The sequence below is a fragment of the Convolutriloba macropyga genome, chromosome 10, assembly GCF_964194025.1.
Source record: "Convolutriloba macropyga chromosome 10, txConMacr16.3, whole genome shotgun sequence".
Lineage (NCBI taxonomy): Eukaryota > Metazoa > Xenacoelomorpha > Acoela > Convolutidae > Convolutriloba > Convolutriloba macropyga.
Window position 1 is genome coordinate 44,439,594 of NC_134477.1, and position 22,087 is coordinate 44,461,680.

The following is a 22,087-nucleotide window of genomic DNA, read 5'->3' on the forward strand; positions in this document are numbered from 1 at the left end:
GGTCATATATATATGATGGTTAAGATGACTGATCTATTTTGTTTTGTGAATGACTTAGGAAAGATTATATATGGGTTAGGATTTAAACCAATATTTAAAAGAAATAATAATGATAGACTTACCCATATCATCAAGAACAATTACGCTGTCTTTGAAATTAGGCTTATTTTTTGATGTGATCATATTTTTATCACACATATTAAATTCGGTAAAGAGCTGGCCAGTTTCCGGATTGATCCATTCTCCTTCATCTTTACATACTATGACTATGGACCTCCGATCTTGGTCTTGATCTTGATCTAGATCTTGATCTAAATTTAGCTTCAAGTTTTCTCTAACAAAATATGTTTTACCTGTTCCAGATCCACCATAAACAATTGTATGTAATGATGACTTTTCATAATTAAACCTCACTAGAGTTTTTTTTATAAAACCACCAAAGCTTTCATTTAGTTTTTTTAACTTGGTATTGAATGATATATTATACAACAAAACGTAATTACGAAAATAAATATTGTAATTGCACTACCAGTCTCCATATTTTATCACATAAAATGCTAACCCTCTTTTTTGAGGAATTCAATGTTAAATTTGGCATTGATAATAAAGCTATGGGTAAAATCAGAATAGAACATTTAGGTAAAGATATAAGTGTAACTCCAATTGAGATAGTAATGAGAGATCAGAAACCAGACAACACAAGTGAACCAAACTGGAACATTATTATAAATCTGCATCCAACTGATGGTACACGTTGGGTTTTAGTTTTAAGAAGAGGAGGCCTGTATATTACTTTGATAGTTTTGGTATTGAGACTCCACCATTATTCCTAGAAGAATATGTTGATCTAGGCTCTAATGGGAGAATACGACAATATGATGAATCTAATTGTGGGGCTTATTTTTTATACATGATCTATCTTATTGATAGAGGGTTTAGAATAAAGACGGTTTTAAAAATTTCAGTTAATTAAGTTGAATGTCCAGGAATGTATAATGAGTGTTTGTGTTTGGGTTGTAAGGATAGAATTAACGATAATGTCAATGTCAATAAGGGAACCTGCTTCGCAGATGATAATGTCAATGATAATGATAATATCGATCTGGAAACTTGTTTCGCAGATATTAAAGATAATACCGACGATAATATTAATGTCAATTATAATGTTAATGTCAATGATAATGTTAATGTCAAAAATAATGTTAATAATAATGATAATGTCAATGATAATCAAGGAACCTGCTTCGCAGATGATAATAATATTGACAATAAGAATGGTAATGATAGTGATAATGATGATGACATTAATAAATTTATATATGTTTTTTGAGAAAAACATCCAAGGGTGAAACCTATCCGAGAAGCGGTTGGGTGACCAAGGGCGAAGCCCGTTTCACCGATAACCCATAGTAGATGGGAAACCAAGGACATCGTCCCATATACTAACAATTTTTCTTTTAATGTTAATGGGAGTCTACAATCATGGCTAGCTAATGATAATATAATTGTCAATGCTATATTCCCAGAAAACTTCAGGTGTATAATATCTGGTCCTAGTGAATGTGGAAAGACATTCTTATTGAGGAATCTAGTTATGACTAGTATACACTTTGACAAGTTATACACCATTGGTTCTACTGGTGATCAATATGATGGCATGAAACATGGAAATATTGAATTTATTAAAGATATAAAAAATTAGTCCCACCTGATCAACTACCAAAAGATATAAAGAAACTCATGATATTTGATGATGTTAGAGCTAAGGAACCAGTTATTAATGAATACTTTTGTAGAGGTAGATATAATAATTGTATTATGATATATCCTAATCAAAATCTATTCACAATAGATAGACAGAATGTTAGAGAGAATGTTAATCTATTTATTTTATTTGAACAATTTTATTCATTTTGATGTAAGATATAAGTTGGTATAAAATTTATCAAGTAACCTGGGAGTTCTGTTAGAGTAAAAGTATATAGTACTTCTGTATTTTTACTATTATCTTTAACACCAGATATCACATTAAAATGGATGTTAATAGTACTAAAACCCATAACATCAATAACTTTTTGAGATATCTATTTACCTTGTTCATATAATATTTTTCTAAATCCTAGTAATGGGCCTATATCAAAGTTAAGTGAACCCTGTTTTATTTCCATTATACATTTCATTATATCCTTATCATGTTCTATTATAACATTGCCATTGGTTTCTTCTTTTATTGATTCTGTTATTTCAATTAATTCATATGCACCTGGTATAACAGCTAAAATACGGGACTCTGACCAAGCTTCGCTTTGATTATCATATAAAAATTGATCATTCCTTCTGTTCACATTAAACACCGAGTTGTAAACCGATAATCTAATTAAACCTAATTTTGTTGTATTAAGCGTAGGTTCACTAAAGTTAAACTTTTCTGTGTTCATTCTGACTTTATCATTCTAATGCTAAGTGTTTGTTCTTCTTTAGTTTTAGTTTCATGTATCTTTTGTAGTTCATTTAAGATTAAATTGACATTTTTTTAATTAAAATAATGTTATTAGTATCTGCGAAGCGGATTCCCTGATGATTAATGTTTGAACATATATGATTAAGTAATAAGTTTCGCTGCTTTGCGTATTGGGGAAACCACTTCGTGGACCATACAGTCATATTGTTCAAATAATGCTACCAATGAAACTGCTTCGCAGATAAATTTAGTTAATTTTATAAATATGAATCTATCATTTTTAACTCATAAAATAGGAATTTGATTGGGATGCAACTTATGCTTATGAAAATGACATACACAAAAGCTGGTTTATAAAATATAAACCAAAAATGTAGAAATAATGAATACGGTTAATATTAAAATTAATATCATTCTCAATAGAGAAGAGAATCATTTAATTATACAAGAATTATATCTGGAGATAGCGTTTGTTGTAGCAGATAATGCACGTGGTGTTTTTGCTAAAAATGCCAATATTGAACTTGAAACTAGCTGTGGTAGGACAATTGAATATATAGATCATTGTCATCCTAATATTTTAATGTGTAAGTTATAATATAGTACTGGTGATGAATATGAGAGTGGTTTTCTTAGAATTCAAGGTAATTGAGATAGTCAACCCGAAGGTGATCATGCTGCTGCAGAACAAGGTCATATATATATGATGGTTAAGATGACTGATCTATTTTGTTTTGTGAATGACTTAGGAAAGATTATATATGAGTTAGGATTTAAACAAATATTTAAAAGAAATAATAATGATAGAGCTCTATTTAAAGTTAATGCCGGTGGTGATGCAGTAGTTGATGATGGTAATATGGATATTAGAGATATATCAAGGTATGTACCTAGTATTGATCCTAGTAACGATAATAGAATTATAGTACAGAAAGGGTTAAATAAAAAAAATATATTGATTTAAGTTGTTATGCAAGAATGACATTCTATAAGAATGTACCCAGTGCTATTAAAATATTATTTGATCTTGGTAATGGAAAATGGTATGGAAAGACCACAATATATAGTAATTGGTTTTGAAAATAATAATGTTAATGAACAAACTCGTGATGCAAGTACATTTGATATAAGGAATGTTACTGAATGTTATTTTAAGATTCGTAGCGAGTTTTATCCTGAGGATAGAATGAATATTAGTTATGGTACTAATAAATATAATAAGAATTTTAAAGATATTGTTAGTTTTAATAAAGATTATAATCGATTACCTCATAATATTAAACCATATGTAAATCATAGAACATTCAAACTAGTTAAAGAATATATGTATTTGATACTAGATATCAAAATGATTATATAGGTCCACAACCAAAACAATTTAACTTTAAATTTAGTGCTGAAGTTGCAAATGTTATATGTCATGAATTAGTGTAAACTAGAAAAGTTATTTGTGTTAATAGTGATGGTAATGAGATGGTTGATATTATATCTTAATTATAGTTAATGTCATAGTCATTCTCAAAGTCAATGTCATAGTCAATGTCATAGTTCTAGCTCTAGTCAATGTTATAGTCATTGTCAATGTTATAGTTCTAGCTCTAGTCATAGCTATGAACTTTTTCCTACTAGCTTTGACATTATTTTTAGCATAAACAAAATGTAATTTCGTTTTATTCGCCAGAGATAAGCTTCTGGCTTCAAGCTTAGTCTTAGGCTTGGGTTTAGTCTTACTCTTTGGTGGTGGCTTAACAACAAAAGGATTATACTTTTTGACTTCCATTATTTTTTATATATAAATATGAGTAACATTGAAAAGTTTAAAACTAATTCATATTGTGTTGGTAGTCATTATAGTGATACTATTAATATTTAAGGGGTCATTACTAATAAAGGAACTAAGATGTTAAAGAGATCCTGTACTATGTGTAGAAGGAATCAGTCAATGACTGTCAGTGATGCAACAATAGAAGCTGAGGGATTGAAAGATTTCATTTAGAGTGTAGGTGAGGCTACAGTTAACTTTGGAAAGAAAGTTGCTAATAATCCAGTAATGGCATTAGAAATAGCAAGTAAAACAGGAAGTGCAGCTGCAAGTAGAAACCCAAGAGCTGCTATATCAGCCACACCTGATTTAATTAAATTTGCAACTACTAGTGAAGGTTTAAGAGTAGTACAAAATAGAAGAAGGTTATACTTAGGTAAAGAAAAGATAGTTTATTTCTAGATATCGATATAGATGCAGATATAGATGTAGATGTAGATGTATCTGTAATATTAGATATAAGTCCTCATCTAATACCAGATTTAGCTCTAATCTTTTCTATATATATATATATATATATATATACATATATATATATATATATATATATATATAAAAATAATAATATTATTAATACTAAATTCATTATTAAAACTAAACACTATTAAAATTAGTTTAAAGAAACGCTTAATTTATTTTTCTTGTTCATCCTATATTGCTCATATACCTTGACTAATTCATTATACTCATCATTATCTATTTTTTTCTACAGGTCTATGACAAAGTCTAAGTCCAAGTCTGAGTTTATCTCTATGACTCAGTCTATGTCTTTGTCTATGACCAAGTCTATGACTATGACCAGGACTATGACTATGACTATGACTAGGTCTAAGTTCATTAAAAAAGTCTAAGTCTATGTCTATGACTATGACTAAGTCTAAATCAAATGCAAAGTAAAACTCAACATATTACCATTAAAATCAATTAGTCTTCTATGCTCATCTTTAATATGAAATTCAATATATTCCATTCTATCCCTAGTTACATTTTGATACAAGATATTAGTTGGTATAATATTTATCAAGTAACCTGGTGGTTCTGTTAGATCAAAAGTAAATAATATATCTGTATCTTTACCTTTATCTTTAGCTCCAGATATAATATTGCAATGAATGTTAATATTATTGAAACCCATAATATCGATAATTTTCTTTTGATATAAGATATAAGTTGGTATAATATTTATCAAGTAACCTGGGAGTTCTGTTTGAGTAAAAGTATATAGTACTTCTGTATCTTTACTATTATCTTTAACACCAGATATCACATTATTTTTCTGTAGACTTTATCGTTCTATTGTTAAGTGTGTGTTCTTCTTTAGTTTTAGTTAAAGTTTCATGTATCTTTTGTAGTTCATTTAAGATTAAATTGTCTGTCATTTTTTTAAATTAAAATAATGTTATTAATATCTGCGAAGCGGATTCCCTGATAATTAATATTAGAACTTTTATGATTAAGTAATAAGTTTTGCTGCTTTGCGTATTGGGGAAACCACTTCGTGGACCATACAATTTTATTGTTCAAATAATGCTATCAATGAAACTGCTTCGCAGATAATTTTAGTTAATTTTATTAATATGAATCTATCATTTTTAACTCATAAAATAGGAATTTAATTGGGACACAACTTATGCTATGAAAATGCCATACACAAAAGTAGTTTTATAAAATATAAACCAAACAATCTAGCAATAATGAAAACGGTTAATATTAATATTAATATCATTCTCAATAGAAAAGAGAATCATTTAAATATACATGAATCCTATCTAGAGAGAGCGTTTGTTGTATCAGATAATGCTGGTGGTGTATTTGCTAAAAATGCCAATATTCGATTAATTAATTATGGTTTGATGGCATTATTTATTTCAGTTGAACTTGAAACTAGCTGTGGTAGGACAATTGAATATATAGTCATCCTAATCTTGTAATGTATAAGTTATAAACTAGTACTGGTGATGAATATGAGAGTGTTTTTCTTAGAAATCAAGGTAATTGAGATAGTCAACCCAAAGGTGATCATGCTGCTGCAGAACAAGGTCTTGTGTATATGATGGTTAAGATGACTGATCTATTTGGTTTTTTGAATGACTTAGGAAAGATTATATATGGGTTAGGATTTAACCAAATATTTAAAAGAAATAATAATGATAGAGCTCTATTGGGAGTTAATGCCGGTGCTGATGCAGTAATTAATGATTGTAATATAGATATTAGAGATATATAAAGGTGTGTACCTAGTATTGATCCTAGTAACGATAATAGAATTATAGTACAGAAAGGATTAAATAAAAAAAATATTGATTTAAATTATTATACAAGAACGACATTCTATAAGAATGTACCCAGTGCTATTAAATTTTTTTTTATCTTGGTAATGGAAAATGGTATGGAAAGACCACAATATATAGTAATTGTTTTTGAAAATAATAATGTTAATGAACAAACTCGTGATGCAAGTACATTTGATATAAGGAATGTTACTGAATGTTATTGTAAGATTCGTAGCGAGTTTTATCCCGAGGATTGAATGAATATTAGGTATGGTACTAAAAAATATAATAAGACTTTTAAAGAGATTGGTTATTTTAATAATGATTATATTCGATTACCTCGTAATATTAAACCATATGTAAATCATAGAACATTCAAAGTAGTTATAGAATATATGTATTTGATAATAGATATCAAAATGATAATATAGGTCCACAACCAAAACAATTTAACTTTAAATTTGGTGCTGAAGTTGCAAATGTTATATGTCATGAATTAGTATAAACTAGAAAAGTTATTTGTGTTAAAAGTGATGGTAATGAGATGGTTGATATTATATCTTAATTATAGTTAATGTCATCGTCATTGTCAAAACAATGTCATAGTCATTGTCATAGTTCCAGCTCTAGTCAATGTTATAGTCATTGTCAATGTTGTATTTCTAGCTCTAGTCATAGCTATAAACTATTTCCTAATAATCTTAACAAAATTTTTAGCATAAACAAAATGTAATTTCGTTTTATTCTCTAGAGATAAGCTTCTGGCTTCAAACTTATTATAGGCTTGGGTTTAGTCTTACTCTTAGGTGGTGGCTTAACAACAAAGGGATTATACTTTTTGACTTCCATTATTTTTTATATATAAATATGAGTAACATTGAAAAGTTTAAAACTAATTCATATTGTGTTGGTAGTCATTATAGTGATACTATTAATATTTAAGGGGTCATTACTAATAAAGGAACTAAGATGTTAAAGAGATCCTGTACTATGTGTAGAAGGAATCAGTCAATGACTTTCAGTGATGCAACAATAGAAGCTGAGGGATTGAAAGATTTCATTTAGAGTGTAGGTAAGGCTACAGTTAACTTTGGAAAGAAAGTTGCTAATAATCCAGTAATGGCATTAGAAATAGCAAGTAAAACAAGAAGTGCAGCTGCAAGTAGAAACCCAAGAGCTGCTATAACAGCCACACCTGATTTAATCAAATTTGCAACTACTAGTGAAGGTTTAAGTGTAGTACAAAATAGAAGAATGTTATACTTAGGTACAAAAAAAGATAGTTTATTTCTAGATATCGATATTGATGCAGATATAGATGTAGATATCGATGTATATGTAACATTAGATATAATTCCTCATCTAATACTAGATATAACTCCACATCTAAAATTAGATATCGCTCTAATCTTTTCTATATATATATATATATATATAAATAATATTATTAATATTAAATTCATTATTAAAACTAAACACTATTAATTTTAGTTTAAAAAAACGCTCAATTTATTTTTCTTGTTCTTCTTATATTGCTCATTTACCTTAACTAATTCATTATACTCATCATTATCCATTTTATTATCATTCATTGATTTAATATATAGTTTAAAAAACTTGTCGCTAAACTGTTTACTTAAAATATACATTTGTGAAAACTTTATAATTTTATTTCTTATTTTAGTATTAATTGTTTTTGATAATGAATCAGAACCATTTGCTGTAGCAAAAGCTGTTGATATAGAATAAGGCAACCCTATACCTGTTAATGCAACTGATGTTGATGTTGCTGTTGTTGCTGTTGATGATAATAGTATTTCTGTTATCTCAGCTATGTTAATATAATATTTAAATCTACTTAATTTCTTATTATAGTTATTATTTTCAGTTTCATAATAATTTCTAATGTCTTCTATAATGTTAATGTTATTATTAATAGGATTTTATCGTTTATGTATTGGTTTCAAAAGGAGTTGATATTGGGGTAAAGTAGGTGTGCAATAGGTTTATTTTCTTCTGTTTTAATTAACAAAAATATTTTGCTTTAGTCATTGTCATTGTCACAGTCATTGTCACAACTATATAGCAACATAACCCTCAATCTCTTTCATTATATCTTCATGATTAAAATCATAATAAATCTCGAGTCTTGCTTGTTCTTTGCTGTCTACTAGCCTACTTTCTAAAAATATAGCTGTTATGTATTGTACTATTGTGTTTTTTTTAAAAAGAGCTTCCTCAACAGCAGAATTAGTCTTTTTATTAATTTCTTTAAATTCTTATAGACCAGTAGTGAACATATCACCTAGGTGAATGTTAGTAAAAGTCTGATTAAACTTATTATTATCACACTCTTGTTTTAATTTATTATACTTAGAGATGGTATCACTAGCAACTTTATTATAAAAGTTAACGACATTTTTGACTTCATTTGCTGATTTAATAAACTCTTGCATTAATTCTTCATTAAGTACCATTTTGTTTAGTTGTAAGGTCTTAGTTGTAACTTTATCAAACTCACATTTTCTTAGTTCAGTTATATTTTTGCTTCAAATATCAATCTTATTAGAAGAGGATAATACGTTACTGTCACAAAACTCTTTAATAACAACATCTTTTTCATATATGGGAGGATGTATATTTGTGATTTTATAGGTATCTTTCAAGTCAACGTTATCATCGTGTTCTAGGAATGATCCACAAGCCTTACTTTGTGTTAAGTTGTTTGTTGATGTTGATCCGAGAAGCGGGTTCCCCGATTGAGATTTCGCTTGGTTAAATCTATTTCTTGTCATCTTTGTATTTGTTTACAGAACGACTTCTCTAATTTGCAGCTGACCATATGTCAATATTTAATGATTCCAAAACCTTATCATTTGATTCGAAATCAAACTCAGATTTTAGTAATTCCTGTTCATAATATTTACCATCTATTATCTCTCCATTCATATCTTCTATCTTACATCTTGGTGTTTGTGTTTTTAAAACTTCATTAACTTTAAACAATTCTCTATTCCGATTCGAAGTCTTACCTTTAGAGAAAAAGTTACGTTTGTTAGCATTCATGACATAATCACCAACTTTACGTTTAAGCGTTGCTTTGGTAGATTTAACATAGTATTAAACTTTATCGGGATTTTTAGAAGCATCAACGGGTGTCATATTAATTGCTGTGTGTTTATTTTTAATAAATGTTGTAACAGCATCAATTAATATATCTACTTAATTACCACCCCCGTTGATGAACACTGGTTTTTTAATTTTGTGTAATAACGTTCCAATAAATCTCTCTATTAACACAGCCTTCAAATCATTAAAAATAAAACATAATTCAGTTTCATAATCTTTAAGTAAAAATTTAAATGTTTTATTGTAAAACTCACCACCTCTTTTTACCCATAACTTTTCTGTTTTCCGTCATTCTAATAGGATTGTTTTAAAACCATTAGTTATTGATAATCCAGATTTACTCTTCAGTGGAATAGCCCATGCATATTTTGTGTATATATCTATAACTGTTATTGTAAGTTTACAATTATTATTGTATTTAATTAGAGATGATTTATCAATTAAATCAGCTGAACATGTTTCATCTTTATAAAATAGTATCATTTCTTCTTTTCTAATCTTTTTATTTGAGGACTGAATAATTCTTTAGCTAGTAGTTGTTGTTTAGTTTTAATTGTACCTTGTTGTTTCATTATGGACGTGATCATAGCTTTGCTCATCTGCGAAACAGGTCCACCGATGGACGTAGTTATAGATATTTTCACCTATTTACCATAATTAAAAACAAAAACAGTCTATTTGTTCTTGATTAATATTTTTCATTGATAATAGTTGTTTAGTTATATCTAGCATTTCATCATATAATCAATCATGACCAGATTTTGTTTCTAGTATAAGTAATTCTAATCTTTCTACTAAACTATTGGGGTTTACTTTGGGGAACCAAGGCCGGAGGCCCTTGCTAAGAGCACTAGTTTCTATTTCATCTTCTTCATTATTCTCATAAACAGTTTCTTCACAAGTAAAATTTTTTTCTGGCGGGAAAATTTAAATTGATAATCCTCTTATAATTTTGTTCTATTACATTTTGTATCTCCTCTTTGTTTATAACCGACATCCCTTAGAAGTTGTTTTATTTTGTTTTCATCACATTTTGTATCTCTTTTTGTCACATTTTTATCGGTGATAAACATAAGGAAGCCTATCATAGTTGTTATTTCTTAGTTTTATACCATTTGGTGTTATATGAGTACGCACATTATTAATTGTAAACCCGTTTTCATTTCCATCGGCGGGGATTAACTGATATTGAATATTTGATTGTTTTCTCATATCTGCAAGAATATCAAGCATCTCATTACTTAACTTAAACAACTTGCCCTCTTGACCCAATAAGGCGATAGACTCTCTAACAGAGAACCCACTTTGTTGGGCAGGGGAACTCTAAAGCTTTCAACGCATTTGTGTAGTCTTCTATCCGAGAAGCGGTTTCTGGAATCTTATAAGCGGTTTCACCAATTGCTTCCATTGTTTGTGTTTGGTAGGCTTGCAGTTTTTCACTATTAGAAATTAAAGTTTTAGTTAGAGGATCAAGTAGCTCTTCTATTTCACCATAATATTCTTGTTGTCTTAATTTAACTTCCAATCTATTTCTTCTGTTTTGTTTTTCTAGTCTGTTTAATTCTATAAGTTTTTCTAGCTTAATCATTTTTTTTATATTGAAAAATTGATAACGAAACTTTCTTCAAAACAAAATAGAAAAAGAATTATTTTTATATACATAGATCAGGTAACCTGTTTGGTAAACCACGAGGAGAGCTTGTTTGTAAATCAAAGACGGATTCTGATCAGAGATCATTATATAATCTAATAGCAGCTTCAATTAACTTTCTATCATCACTAATAGTTAGTTTTAGAATATTATTAGCTAGTTGGTCTTTGTCTTAATCTAATGATGTTCTTTAATTTTATTTACTGGATCTTTTTTGAATAGATATAGATTCTCATCATTAGTAATGATCTCTACTTTCATCTAACCTTAATTTTATCAATAGTTTTATTGAAGTAGTAATAATTTTTTTTGTATTAAATGTCTTTTGATTAGATATAGATTCTCATCATGAAGATAGATTTGAATATTAATTATATTTAATTTCTATTTCACCATAATATTCTTGTTGTCTTAATTTGACTTCTAGTCTATTTCTTCTGTTTTGTTTTTCTAGGCTGTTTAGTTCTATAAATTTATCTAGCTTAATCATTTTTTAGATATTGAAAAATTGATAACGAAACTTTCTTCAAAACAATATAGAAAAATAATTATTTTTATATACATAGATCAGATAAACTGTTTGGTAAACCACGAGCGGAGCTTGTTTGTGAATCAGAGACGGATTCTGTTCGGAGATCATTATATAATCTAATAGCAGCTTCAATTAACATTCTATCATCGCTAATAGTTAGTTCTAGAATATTAATAGCTAGTTGGTCTTTGTCTTAATCTAATGAGTTTTTTTAAATTTTATTTACTGGATCTTTTTTGAATAGATATAGATTCCCATCATTAGTAATGATCTCCACTTTCATCTAACCCTAATTTTATCAATAGTTCTATTGAAGTAGTATTAATTTTTTTTTATTAAATGTCTTTTGATTAGATACAGATTCTCAACATGAGGACAGCTTTTAATTTTATTTATATAAAATTGTTATCATCAAATGTGTTTAGACTAATCTTGTCATGTTATCACCAACGTTTTTTTTTACAGCTACAGTTATCTGTGTGTTATACATTAAGGCATTGTAATACTCTTCATGTTTAGCATTGTTACAAATCTTTATTCCTTTTCTTTTTAGTTTTATTTGGGTAATCTTTAAAGCTAGATGTCGTTGGTGGCAGGGCTATAAACTCTTCTATTATTCTACTTCCCAATTCATGTTTGAATTTACCTGGAAGTTTATTATTAGCTTTGATTGGGGGTTCTAGATTGGACAGATCCATATGTTCGTTGTCGACATTACCTTCAGTAAAAACTTAATACGAAACTATCAGTATCCGTATAATGGAGTTGTAGATCTTTGAGAGATGGTTGAAGAACATAATAGAACGCATCATACATGTTTAATTTACCTAATTCTAATATAGTAACACCTATATATACTGGAGAATCATATTTTACTTTTTCATTTGTATACTAAATTTTTCTATAATCCTTATACCCAGTTATATTTTTAAATGTTAGTTTCCCTATACTTCTTATTATTTTTTATTCATCGTGTAAGATCTTAGTTTGAAGGAAGTGTAGAGGAATCATGCACATTCTTCCATATAGTGAGTTGTTCGCTAATTTCTTTATATCCTTTTCCGCTTCAGTTTTAGCTGTTGCTTTTTTATTTGTATTGTTTTGAATATAGTCTCCACATATGTCGTCTTGTTTAATATTAAATACTCTATGAATTTTGGTTACTTTTACTCCCATCTTAACATAGAACTTTAACATCCTATAATGAACCCTATATTCTGTTTTGTTGTTTTGATCTAAGAATAATTTCTCTGTTCTCGCTGTACTTTTCTCTCTTTCTTTATAGCCTAATTCTTTATCATTTATCTTTCTTTTATTGGGCTATAATGCTAGTTGCTTTGTTCTATCTTTACAACTATTAGTATAATTATTATCACACACTATATAGTAACCATGATCACTATCATCTGGAGTATTTAATATACGCTGAAGCGTGGTTTCCTATTCGTCTAAAGTTATAGTTATGTACTCGAAATCCTTATAAGGTAGCTTTTGCATCATTGCATAGCCGTATAGGTTGTTTGCATCTATAAAGAGTGTTCTGCATCTAGTATTGTCACTTTCACTCTCCGTTAAACAATCAATCACCTATTATACCACATACACTACCTCTCTTCGCTTTAACGAAATCATCTAGCATTCGTTTATTGTGTATTGTATCTAGTGTATCACCGCTTAACATTAACCAACAATCAAAACTATAACCTGGTAGACTTACAAATTGTAGAGGGTTGAGACCGAATTCTTTCATAGTTAATTTAAAATATTCATTCAAGCAGTAGTCCACATCATTCTGTAAAAACTCTATAGTTTGATCTTTACCAATTTTTTGACTGTTGTCTTTGTTACAGTTATGGACTTCCTCTTGTGTTGGTAATTTATAAGAGAGAGAGAGAGAGAGAGAGGATTTGAAAACTTCTATGTATAGATTACCTATAAAATTGTCGTTGTCATCTAAACCAAAATGTTCATATGGATATAATGTTTAGTTTTACAATGATATACCTTTGCAATTTGATATAGAGGCATAGCTAAGAAGTTATTACTATCTACAAATTGAAGACAACCAAAACTCAACATCTTAGACTTACCAGCAGCTAGTGATATGTTATCTACTTTTCTTTTATCATTATTCTGTTTAGGGAGTTCACTAAAAATCAGATTGAAATCATAACCAGAGTCTTTGTGGAATTTTATAGAAATGAAGTTTTGTTGTTTGTACCTCAGATTACACGTTTTACATGCTGGTCCTCTATATTTACCAGTTTCATGACAGTGATCTCTTACTTCATTAATACATGCTTTGCTGCATATATGGCAAGGGTTATTGGTTTCATGATATAGTTTAACTTCTTTATTAAATATAATCTTTTCATTACACTTGAAGTTATTCACTGATTCTATTCTTATTAGATCACTAGCAAATCTTTTGATACAGTCCAATCCAAAGTAGTTATTGAAATTACCTTGCCAGATGTAACCCATTGTAATCTATTGGTATGTGTTCAGCTATTACATATTTGCAGTCATTAAATGAGACGTTAACAACACAACGTTCTATATCAGCGGTTATAATACTTTTATATGCTGACGTTTTTGTTCATTTGTAAAAATAATTTTCTTCTTCTTAGGACAAACTATCTCTGGTTTGAAAGAGTGGCTACATTAGTGTTTGTCGTATTTAATTTGAGAGTAAAATCAATATGTACATCTATTGCAGTAATAATAATTATGATTCGTTTTATTTGGTCGATCTATCAATTGTCTATGTTTTTAATTAGAGCACAATGTTCTACTCTAGCATTTTGACAAACATAAACTCTGACATTTTTTCATTACACTTGAAGTTATTCTCTGTGTCTTATTCTAATAAATCGTTAGCAAATCTTTTGATACAATCTAGACCAAAGTAGTAACTGAAATTAGTTTGCCAGTTGTAACCCACTCTTATTGGTTTGTGTTCGGCTATTACAAATTTATGGGTCTCCGACCATGCTTCGCCATTGCTGTTAGTTGTGACATCGACAACACAACATTCTAAATCAGCAGTTATAATATTTTTTTTGCATTGACGTTAATGTTTGTTTATAAAAGAAATATGTTTTTTCTTAGGACAAACATTCTCTGGTTCGAAAGAGTGGCTACATTCAGGTTTGTGGTTTTGAATTTGATAGTTAACCCAATATGTGCATCCATTGCAGTAATAGAATTTATGGTTCATTTTATTTGGTCGATCAAACAAGGTTTCTATGTTTTTAATTAGAGCACAGCGGTTCCCCCAAACCAACATTCGGACATGTTTTTTATCTTTATCAAACTAATCCATTGGTTTAAACAATTCTACTTTGGTCTCACCACGAGGTGTGTATACCTAAATATTAATATAGTGTTTTTTCAGTATTTTTATTATATAAGAATAATCATCATTATTTTGTTGTCTAGCTTCGGTTAATGTTGTCGTGCTTCGGTTCAAAATTTATCTGAATACTTCTTAATCCAAGAAACTCAAGGCCATAGCCATAACCCTCACATATTTCTTTTTCAAAAGTTAGCCATTGTTTGAAGTCACCATATTCATATAAAGCATTATTAAAAATATAGTCAGTGCTGAAGATTATTTTTGTGCTCTTAACTTCTTCTTTGGTTCTCTTCTTGTGCTCACACTCGGTTGTGATCTTTTAATTAAAACTCTTACTTTCTGTACTGATAGCAGTTTTTTTATTTCTTCTATAGAGTTATTAATAGCTTCATCTATATCTTCAATGCAATTTCCAGCTTTATCAGTAATATAAAATTCTTTCATGTTTTGGCTAGAGTTTTTATCAAAGTATTCTGTGTTTTGTAGATACTTGCGATAATGGTTTTGTGAGTAGTTAGGGCTATTTTTTTCTAATTTCTGCATGGCATTCTTTACATTCAAACTTATTTCCGGAGTAGATACTATGTTCAGTTTTTTTTTTGGTTTTAGTGATAGGTTTAGTTTTGATAATATCTTTGGTGTTTTCTTTAGTTCTAGGTTCAGTTTTAGTTTTAGTAGAAATTTTGAGATAGATAAAGTCTTCATCTGAATCATACATCATCTCCATAGATTTGGCTTGGTTTTCATTTATAGACCCATCATCAGAACCAAACATTTTCTCTAACAATTTATGTTTAGAAGCATATGATTGATGTCTGATTAAAACCTTCCTTGTTTGAAAGGATAAATTACAGACGTCGCCGAAGTTCACATTTCTGTTACTTGAGTGTGACAAGGTGTAATTTATAAGGGAAAAATTATAATTTTTCAAAAATGAAAAAATGATGTGTGATAAGTGTAAAAATAAGCCTTGGAAACAATGTTGTAATGATTGTAAAGAAATAGAATATTGTTATGTATGCAAGGATATAGCTAAAGTCAAAGATTATATTAAACATTTAGGAGAACATTATGGTAATCCAGATCAATATCTAGAGTGTAATATGTGTAAAGTTTATAAGCATATTTCTTTCTTTAGGTTTAGAAATCGAAGATGCAGATTGTGCATCTATCTAAATAGATATAGATTCACCCATACTAAAGAGATCAGAGAGTATGTTCATAAATATAATATCGGTGAAGCCGTTTCACGGATTACTGTGGCCGGTTCTCCCTGATTAGATTTAAATTATGCTCAAAGCAAAAGTGTTATTTTTATATAAACACTAGAATAATTGTGTTTGTGCGGGTAAGCGGGTTAAAAACTTAATTTTGATTTTATTTTCGATAGTGTATATAGTAGTGGAAAAAACAGGGGTTCCAGTTACCAGTACTATTTGGCTCATTTCCCCGAATGCGGCTAGTTTTTTCCACTACTTATTAAAAGCAAACATTAAAATTAATCGCTCAAGTTTTTAGAATTTTCGTAAAGGTTTCAATTTAAAAAAAAGACGGGTCTTACCCATTATAGCCCCCCCAGCTTAATGGTCAGATAACCTAAAGCCCGCCAATCATGGTAATTATACCATAATGGGGGCTATAATTTCATGGGGGCTATAATGAAAAAACCCAAAATGACTACGGAGAAAATATAATCAGTTGATATGAGTTCTTTCGCAAAATCTAAACGCACATAGATTTTACTCCAATTGGTAGCAACTTCCATAAAACAAAATTTATTGTGCAGTCCATTAGCATAGAACTTGACAATTATTCTCCTGTAATTTGGTGGCAGTCTTTCAATCCGTGTTTATCTTGAAACGTCATCTTAGTTAATAGCGTTTTGGTTGAGGTGTACTTCCTTATTCCGCACGAACCTTTCCAAAAAACAGCTTCAATTTTTCGATAGCTTCTATACAATTTATTGAGCCTCATTTTCAAAACCGTTATTTAAAAATTTATAAACTTGAAAATTGAATGAAACAACCACTCATGGTAAAAAATTGATATTTTATTTTTCATTGTTAGTGGGATCTGACGTTCAATTTCTTCTAAGAGTAAGAAGAAGAAGAAGAAGAAGATTGAATTAAACAGATCACACTAACAAATTGTCCAAATTATTTACAGATTCAGAAATGCGCATTAAATTTAACTGTTTAAGAGTTTATAGAACTTCTGTAAAGGTGTCAAATTTAAAAAGTGACTACAATAAAGAATATTGTCTGTTGATAAAAGAGTTCTTTCGCAAAATCTGGACACACATAAGTTTTCCTCCCATTGATAACAACCTTCCATACAACAAAAATTATTTTGCAGTCCATTGGCATAGAACTTTGCAATTATTCTCCTGTGTTTTGGCGGGCAGTCCTTCAGTCCGTGTATATCATGAAACATCAATTTGTTTAAAAGCGTTGTGGTTGATGTGTACTTGCTTATTCCGCACCAACTTTTCCAAAAACGGCTTCTGATTTCCGGTAATGTTGTTTTATATCTATTTCAAAAAGTTCATCGATGTACGTCTCTAATCCGTAAGTTGAGGCTGGAAAAACAATTGAATTAAAGAGTTGTTGTGCTGAGTTGAAGTTGACTTTCTGCAGATTTAGTTTCTGGTTTATTGAAGCTACTGATTGATAGGCTTTGTTCATTAGATGGCGTAGATGACTGGGAGATAACGTGCTCGAAAAAATTACACCTAGATAACAGAAGGTGTTAGCAAATTCAACTTCTTTTTTCGATATATAGAATTTGTCATCGACAGCTAAACGGCCACCTCTTCTAAATTTCATGCATTTTGTCTTGTTCACATTAATTTTCAAATAGTTCCTGCTACAATACGTGTTCAGATTATTCAAACTTTTTTGTAGTTGGCCTTGGCTATGGCTCCCAAGTACTAAGTCATCAGCGTAAAATATAACTTCTAGACCCTTGCATTTCAACTCAAAATATAAATCAGCTATGAATAAACTAAACAAGAGTGGTGAGAGTTTGTCTCCTTGTGCTACTCCTGTTTTCTGTTCAATCTCGTTTGACAGGAATTCGCCATCAAGGATCTGCTGAAAGTTGCATTTTAGCACTGATTTTATTGTGTGTAGAATGTTCCCATGGAGCCCCATTTTGATCAGTTTTGTAAGCAGCAGGTTCCTATTCACGAAGTCGAAAGCTTTTTCGTAGTCAATGAAGCAGGCATAGTATTTGCCACTGCAGCTGATGTTATGCTTGATTGCTCTTTTTAAGTGCGAAACTGCGTCGATTGTTGACAGTTTGCGTCTAAATCCATATTGGCTTGGTGGTAAAATTTGATTTTTCTCGACCCATTATCGCAAACGCTGGTAAATGATACCCGTGAACAACTTGTACATGCAACATAATAGGCTAATGCCTCTGTAGGAACTTGGTTCTGCTTTGCTCCCTTTGCCTTTGTACAGTGGTTTAATATATGATAACTTCCAAATTCGGGGTACATTATGCTCCGCAAAGCAGAGGTTAAATAAATGGAATACGTATCTTTGCATTGGATGAAAACCTAATTTAATACTAGTGTTGGTTATTCCATCTGGTCCCGCTGCCTTACCAGCTTTTAACTTTGAAACTTCATCGGTAATTTCTTCCAGTGTTATTGGATCATTCAAATACCCGGTATATTTCCAGTTTGAAAAAAAATAATCGTGGTTTCCTAAGGTTTGTTTGTCTAGAACTTTATCCGATATTTCGCCCTCAGCTTTAAATAGACCTTCGAAATATGATTCCCAAACTGGAATTGTAATTCCAGATACTTTTGTTAAAACGTTCTTTGATTTCAGAATTTTCCAAAATTCTCGCCTTTCCGATTCTGCTTTTCTGATTATGAAACTTTCGCGATCTATTTCATGCATTATTTTGTGTTTTCTGCAAAGTTTCTTAAAGGCTCTTTCCATTTTAAAGTAATCAGAATCTGCTTTATGTCTCTGTCTGTATCCAGCTTTCAGCTGCTTATGCAATATGTACAGTTCTCTTTTGAACCATTTCGGTGATTTTCTTTCATGCATAACGGTTGCCGATTCTTGAATAGCCTTGGCGAATTCGTCATACGATGTGTCCAATGCGTTGCTATCGTGTGGATTTTGAACGCTTTTCATTCGTTCGTTCAATTGTTCAATATCAAATTTACGCATTTGCTTCTTTCTGCTTTCAGCTATATCTTGTCTGTGTTTTAGATCGAAGCAGCAAGAAACCGGCTTGTGCTTTGTTAACAATGAATTGTTGATCTTTATCTCGTTAAAATGTTCTAGGAGTTCCTTGCTTACGAAAAAAAAATCGATAACGCTTTTACCGTACTGAAATTCGTACGTTACCTCTTTAATATCGTTAACACAATGAAGATTCCAATTAATTAAAAATTCGCAAAGTGAGTTGCCTCTTTCGGATGAGTCAAGTCTGCAATAGAAGTCGCCGCCCAGGACCATACGTGCTTTGCCTTGACAGCATTGAAAAGCTTCGGTAAGTGCTTGATATATTGTCTCTAGATCTGTTTTTGGCGGAAAATATGCTACAATTATAATTAGGCTGAATTCTTTGATCTGCAATGCTAATAATTTATTGTTCTGATGGAGAACATTGCATGTAATTCTTAATTGTTTACTCAGTGCAATTGCTAAGCCGCTTTGCGGCCGCCCCTTCCCGCTTTTTATTGCCTTTGTGCAGAAGCATGTAAAACCAGGTATTTCGACTGAATTTACACTGAGAGTTTCTGTTAATAGCAAGATATTGTTTGCGATTGCTTCACTTGTACACGTTGATATTGTTCCTTTAGCACCTTCCACGTTCCATAACAAATTGTTAGTCACGATCCTCTGTTTTCAACGATTTGATTGCCTTTAATTTTGTACTTGGTGGAAGGATTCAGCAGTCTTTTCTCTTTTAATTCTGCCACCATTTTCTTTATATTTTCTTGTTCGGTTTTTGTTAGACCGGGTTGTATAAATACGTACTTGAATCGTTCATTTTCTTTTAAGCTCTTCGCTTTCTTTAGAAGGTCCCATTTCATTTTTTCTGTCTCGCACTTTATTCGAAGCAGCTGTTTGCCTTCTGTATTTTGTTTGCCAATTCTTTGACATTCAAATTTCACGTTTACTTTCAGGGACTCGGCAATTTCAGAAACAAGACGATTGTCAGATGCTTGTGTTCTCGCTGTCTGGCTTAGTCCCGAGGAGAACCAGGTTCTTTGAGCGCTTTTTCTGTTCAAACTGTTCTTGGTTTACGCCGCTGACAACTTGGGCGAAGCTCAGCTTCGATGGGACTGCATTAGAGCTGGACTGGTTTGTTTCTTTTATCTTATCTAATGACTGGGTTACTTCTTCTAGTTTTTCCGAGGCCTTCTCGTAACTTTCTATTTGCTTCTTCAGCTTCTTTATTTCTTTGGCTGCACAGAAACCGCAAGTGAAATCTAGCAATTCCGTTTGTGCTTTCATTTCAAGAGTGTACACGCGAATATCAGTCCACATTCCGCAGTCATTTTGACATTCTACCGTTACTTGATAGCCTTTATTCGCCGGCATTTTTGCATTTAAGAGTAAGAGACTATATAAGCCAGAAGGCTATTAATAATTTTCGATCAGACTTGAATTTTGATTTCTTTGTGCATGTGTTAAAAATATTAATTTCAATTTTTGGGTTATTCTAAAAAGATAACCAAAGCGATGAATGACAATATTTTCTCTGCTTCTCTTAACTAAGTTGTTTTCGTTTTCCTCTCTGGGATTCGATGATACCTATTTTTGAATTTAGTACACGATACTTCATAAAAAATGGATCTTTTTGCCGTACGTTAGCATGAAGATTAGTGATGTTAGGACAGTGATGTTTAACGTGATTGAAGTATTGGAAGAAATGTTTTGAGATTTTCGCCACAGCACCAATTTGAGCCAATATTTTTGATGCGATGGAATTGAAATGCTGAATCAAACTGCAAATGCGAGTAAAGCTATTGCAATTTAAGTATATCTAAATAATCAACTTTCCATAGTTTTGACAGATTCCATCCTCATACTTGGACGGTAAAGAACTGAATCTGTGCAAGAAGCTGTATTTCTTTCTTTTCAGAAAGTGTTTTGTTGGTATACCTAGTTTCATGATTTTGGCTATGCTTTATTCTTTACCTTCTGCAAGGTCACAATTTTGAAATGGATGAATTACTGTTCAATCGACTGAATCAGGTTGGGTCAGAAGCAGAAGCTCTTCGAGCAAAGGGAAGGGGCAATGATTCTATTGATACTTCGAAAAGGAGCATTTTGCCTCCTATAGCACCACCTGATTCTCCTATTCCACAGTTTAGATACCGCCGCGACAAAAAGGCATCAGTTGCTTTTGCAGATTTAAGGAGCAATATCGAGAACAATATTGCTGCGAAAGCTTCAAACTCTCATCGAAGAACGGAGGGTGAATGCAAAGACAATGTTATCAGCCAGGAACAGAGAGCTCTCTCCGCGAGTGTCGTTCAATCACGTGCCACCAGTAAAACGAGCCTCAAGTCTTCTGTTATTTTAAATGAAGATGAATTTGTCAAAAGTCTTCTTGCTGAGGCGGGTTAGTGTTTTTATTTATTTCCCCCATCTCATAAAGAAATTTGTAGCTATAGGCCAGAGTTGTATGGGGAGGGGGTGTCACAAATACAAAATATCCACCTTTTTAAATTAAATTCCATTAAACGGTTATCAATTGTTCGGATGTTTTCCGTTTGTGTCCCCGCTTAGGGGGTACAGCGTAATGGTGCATATTATTTGCGCCAAGACACACACGACATATTTTTACACAATTATTTGGGTCTTTCCCAATATAGCCCCCATT

At 30.8% G+C, this 22,087-nt stretch overlaps 2 protein-coding genes across 5 annotated transcripts in view; one reads left to right on the top strand and one right to left on the bottom strand.

Moving 5' to 3' along the window:
• The window catches only part of LOC142348157 (serine palmitoyltransferase 1-like), a 467,259-nt gene that overhangs the window by 363,099 nt on the left and 82,073 nt on the right, over positions 1-22,087 (bottom strand). The window lies entirely within an intron of this gene.
• LOC142348156 (dynein axonemal heavy chain 6-like) overlaps positions 20,966-22,087 on the top strand; it is a 193,017-nt gene continuing 191,895 nt past the window's right edge. For all 4 annotated transcript variants that reach the window (XM_075399367.1, XM_075399369.1, XM_075399370.1 and 1 more), the window contains exon 1: positions 20,966-21,826. In XM_075399367.1, coding sequence (XP_075255482.1) covers positions 21,424-21,826 — 403 coding nt within the window. In that variant the 5' untranslated portion in view covers positions 20,966-21,423. The remainder of the gene's footprint in view (positions 21,827-22,087) is intronic.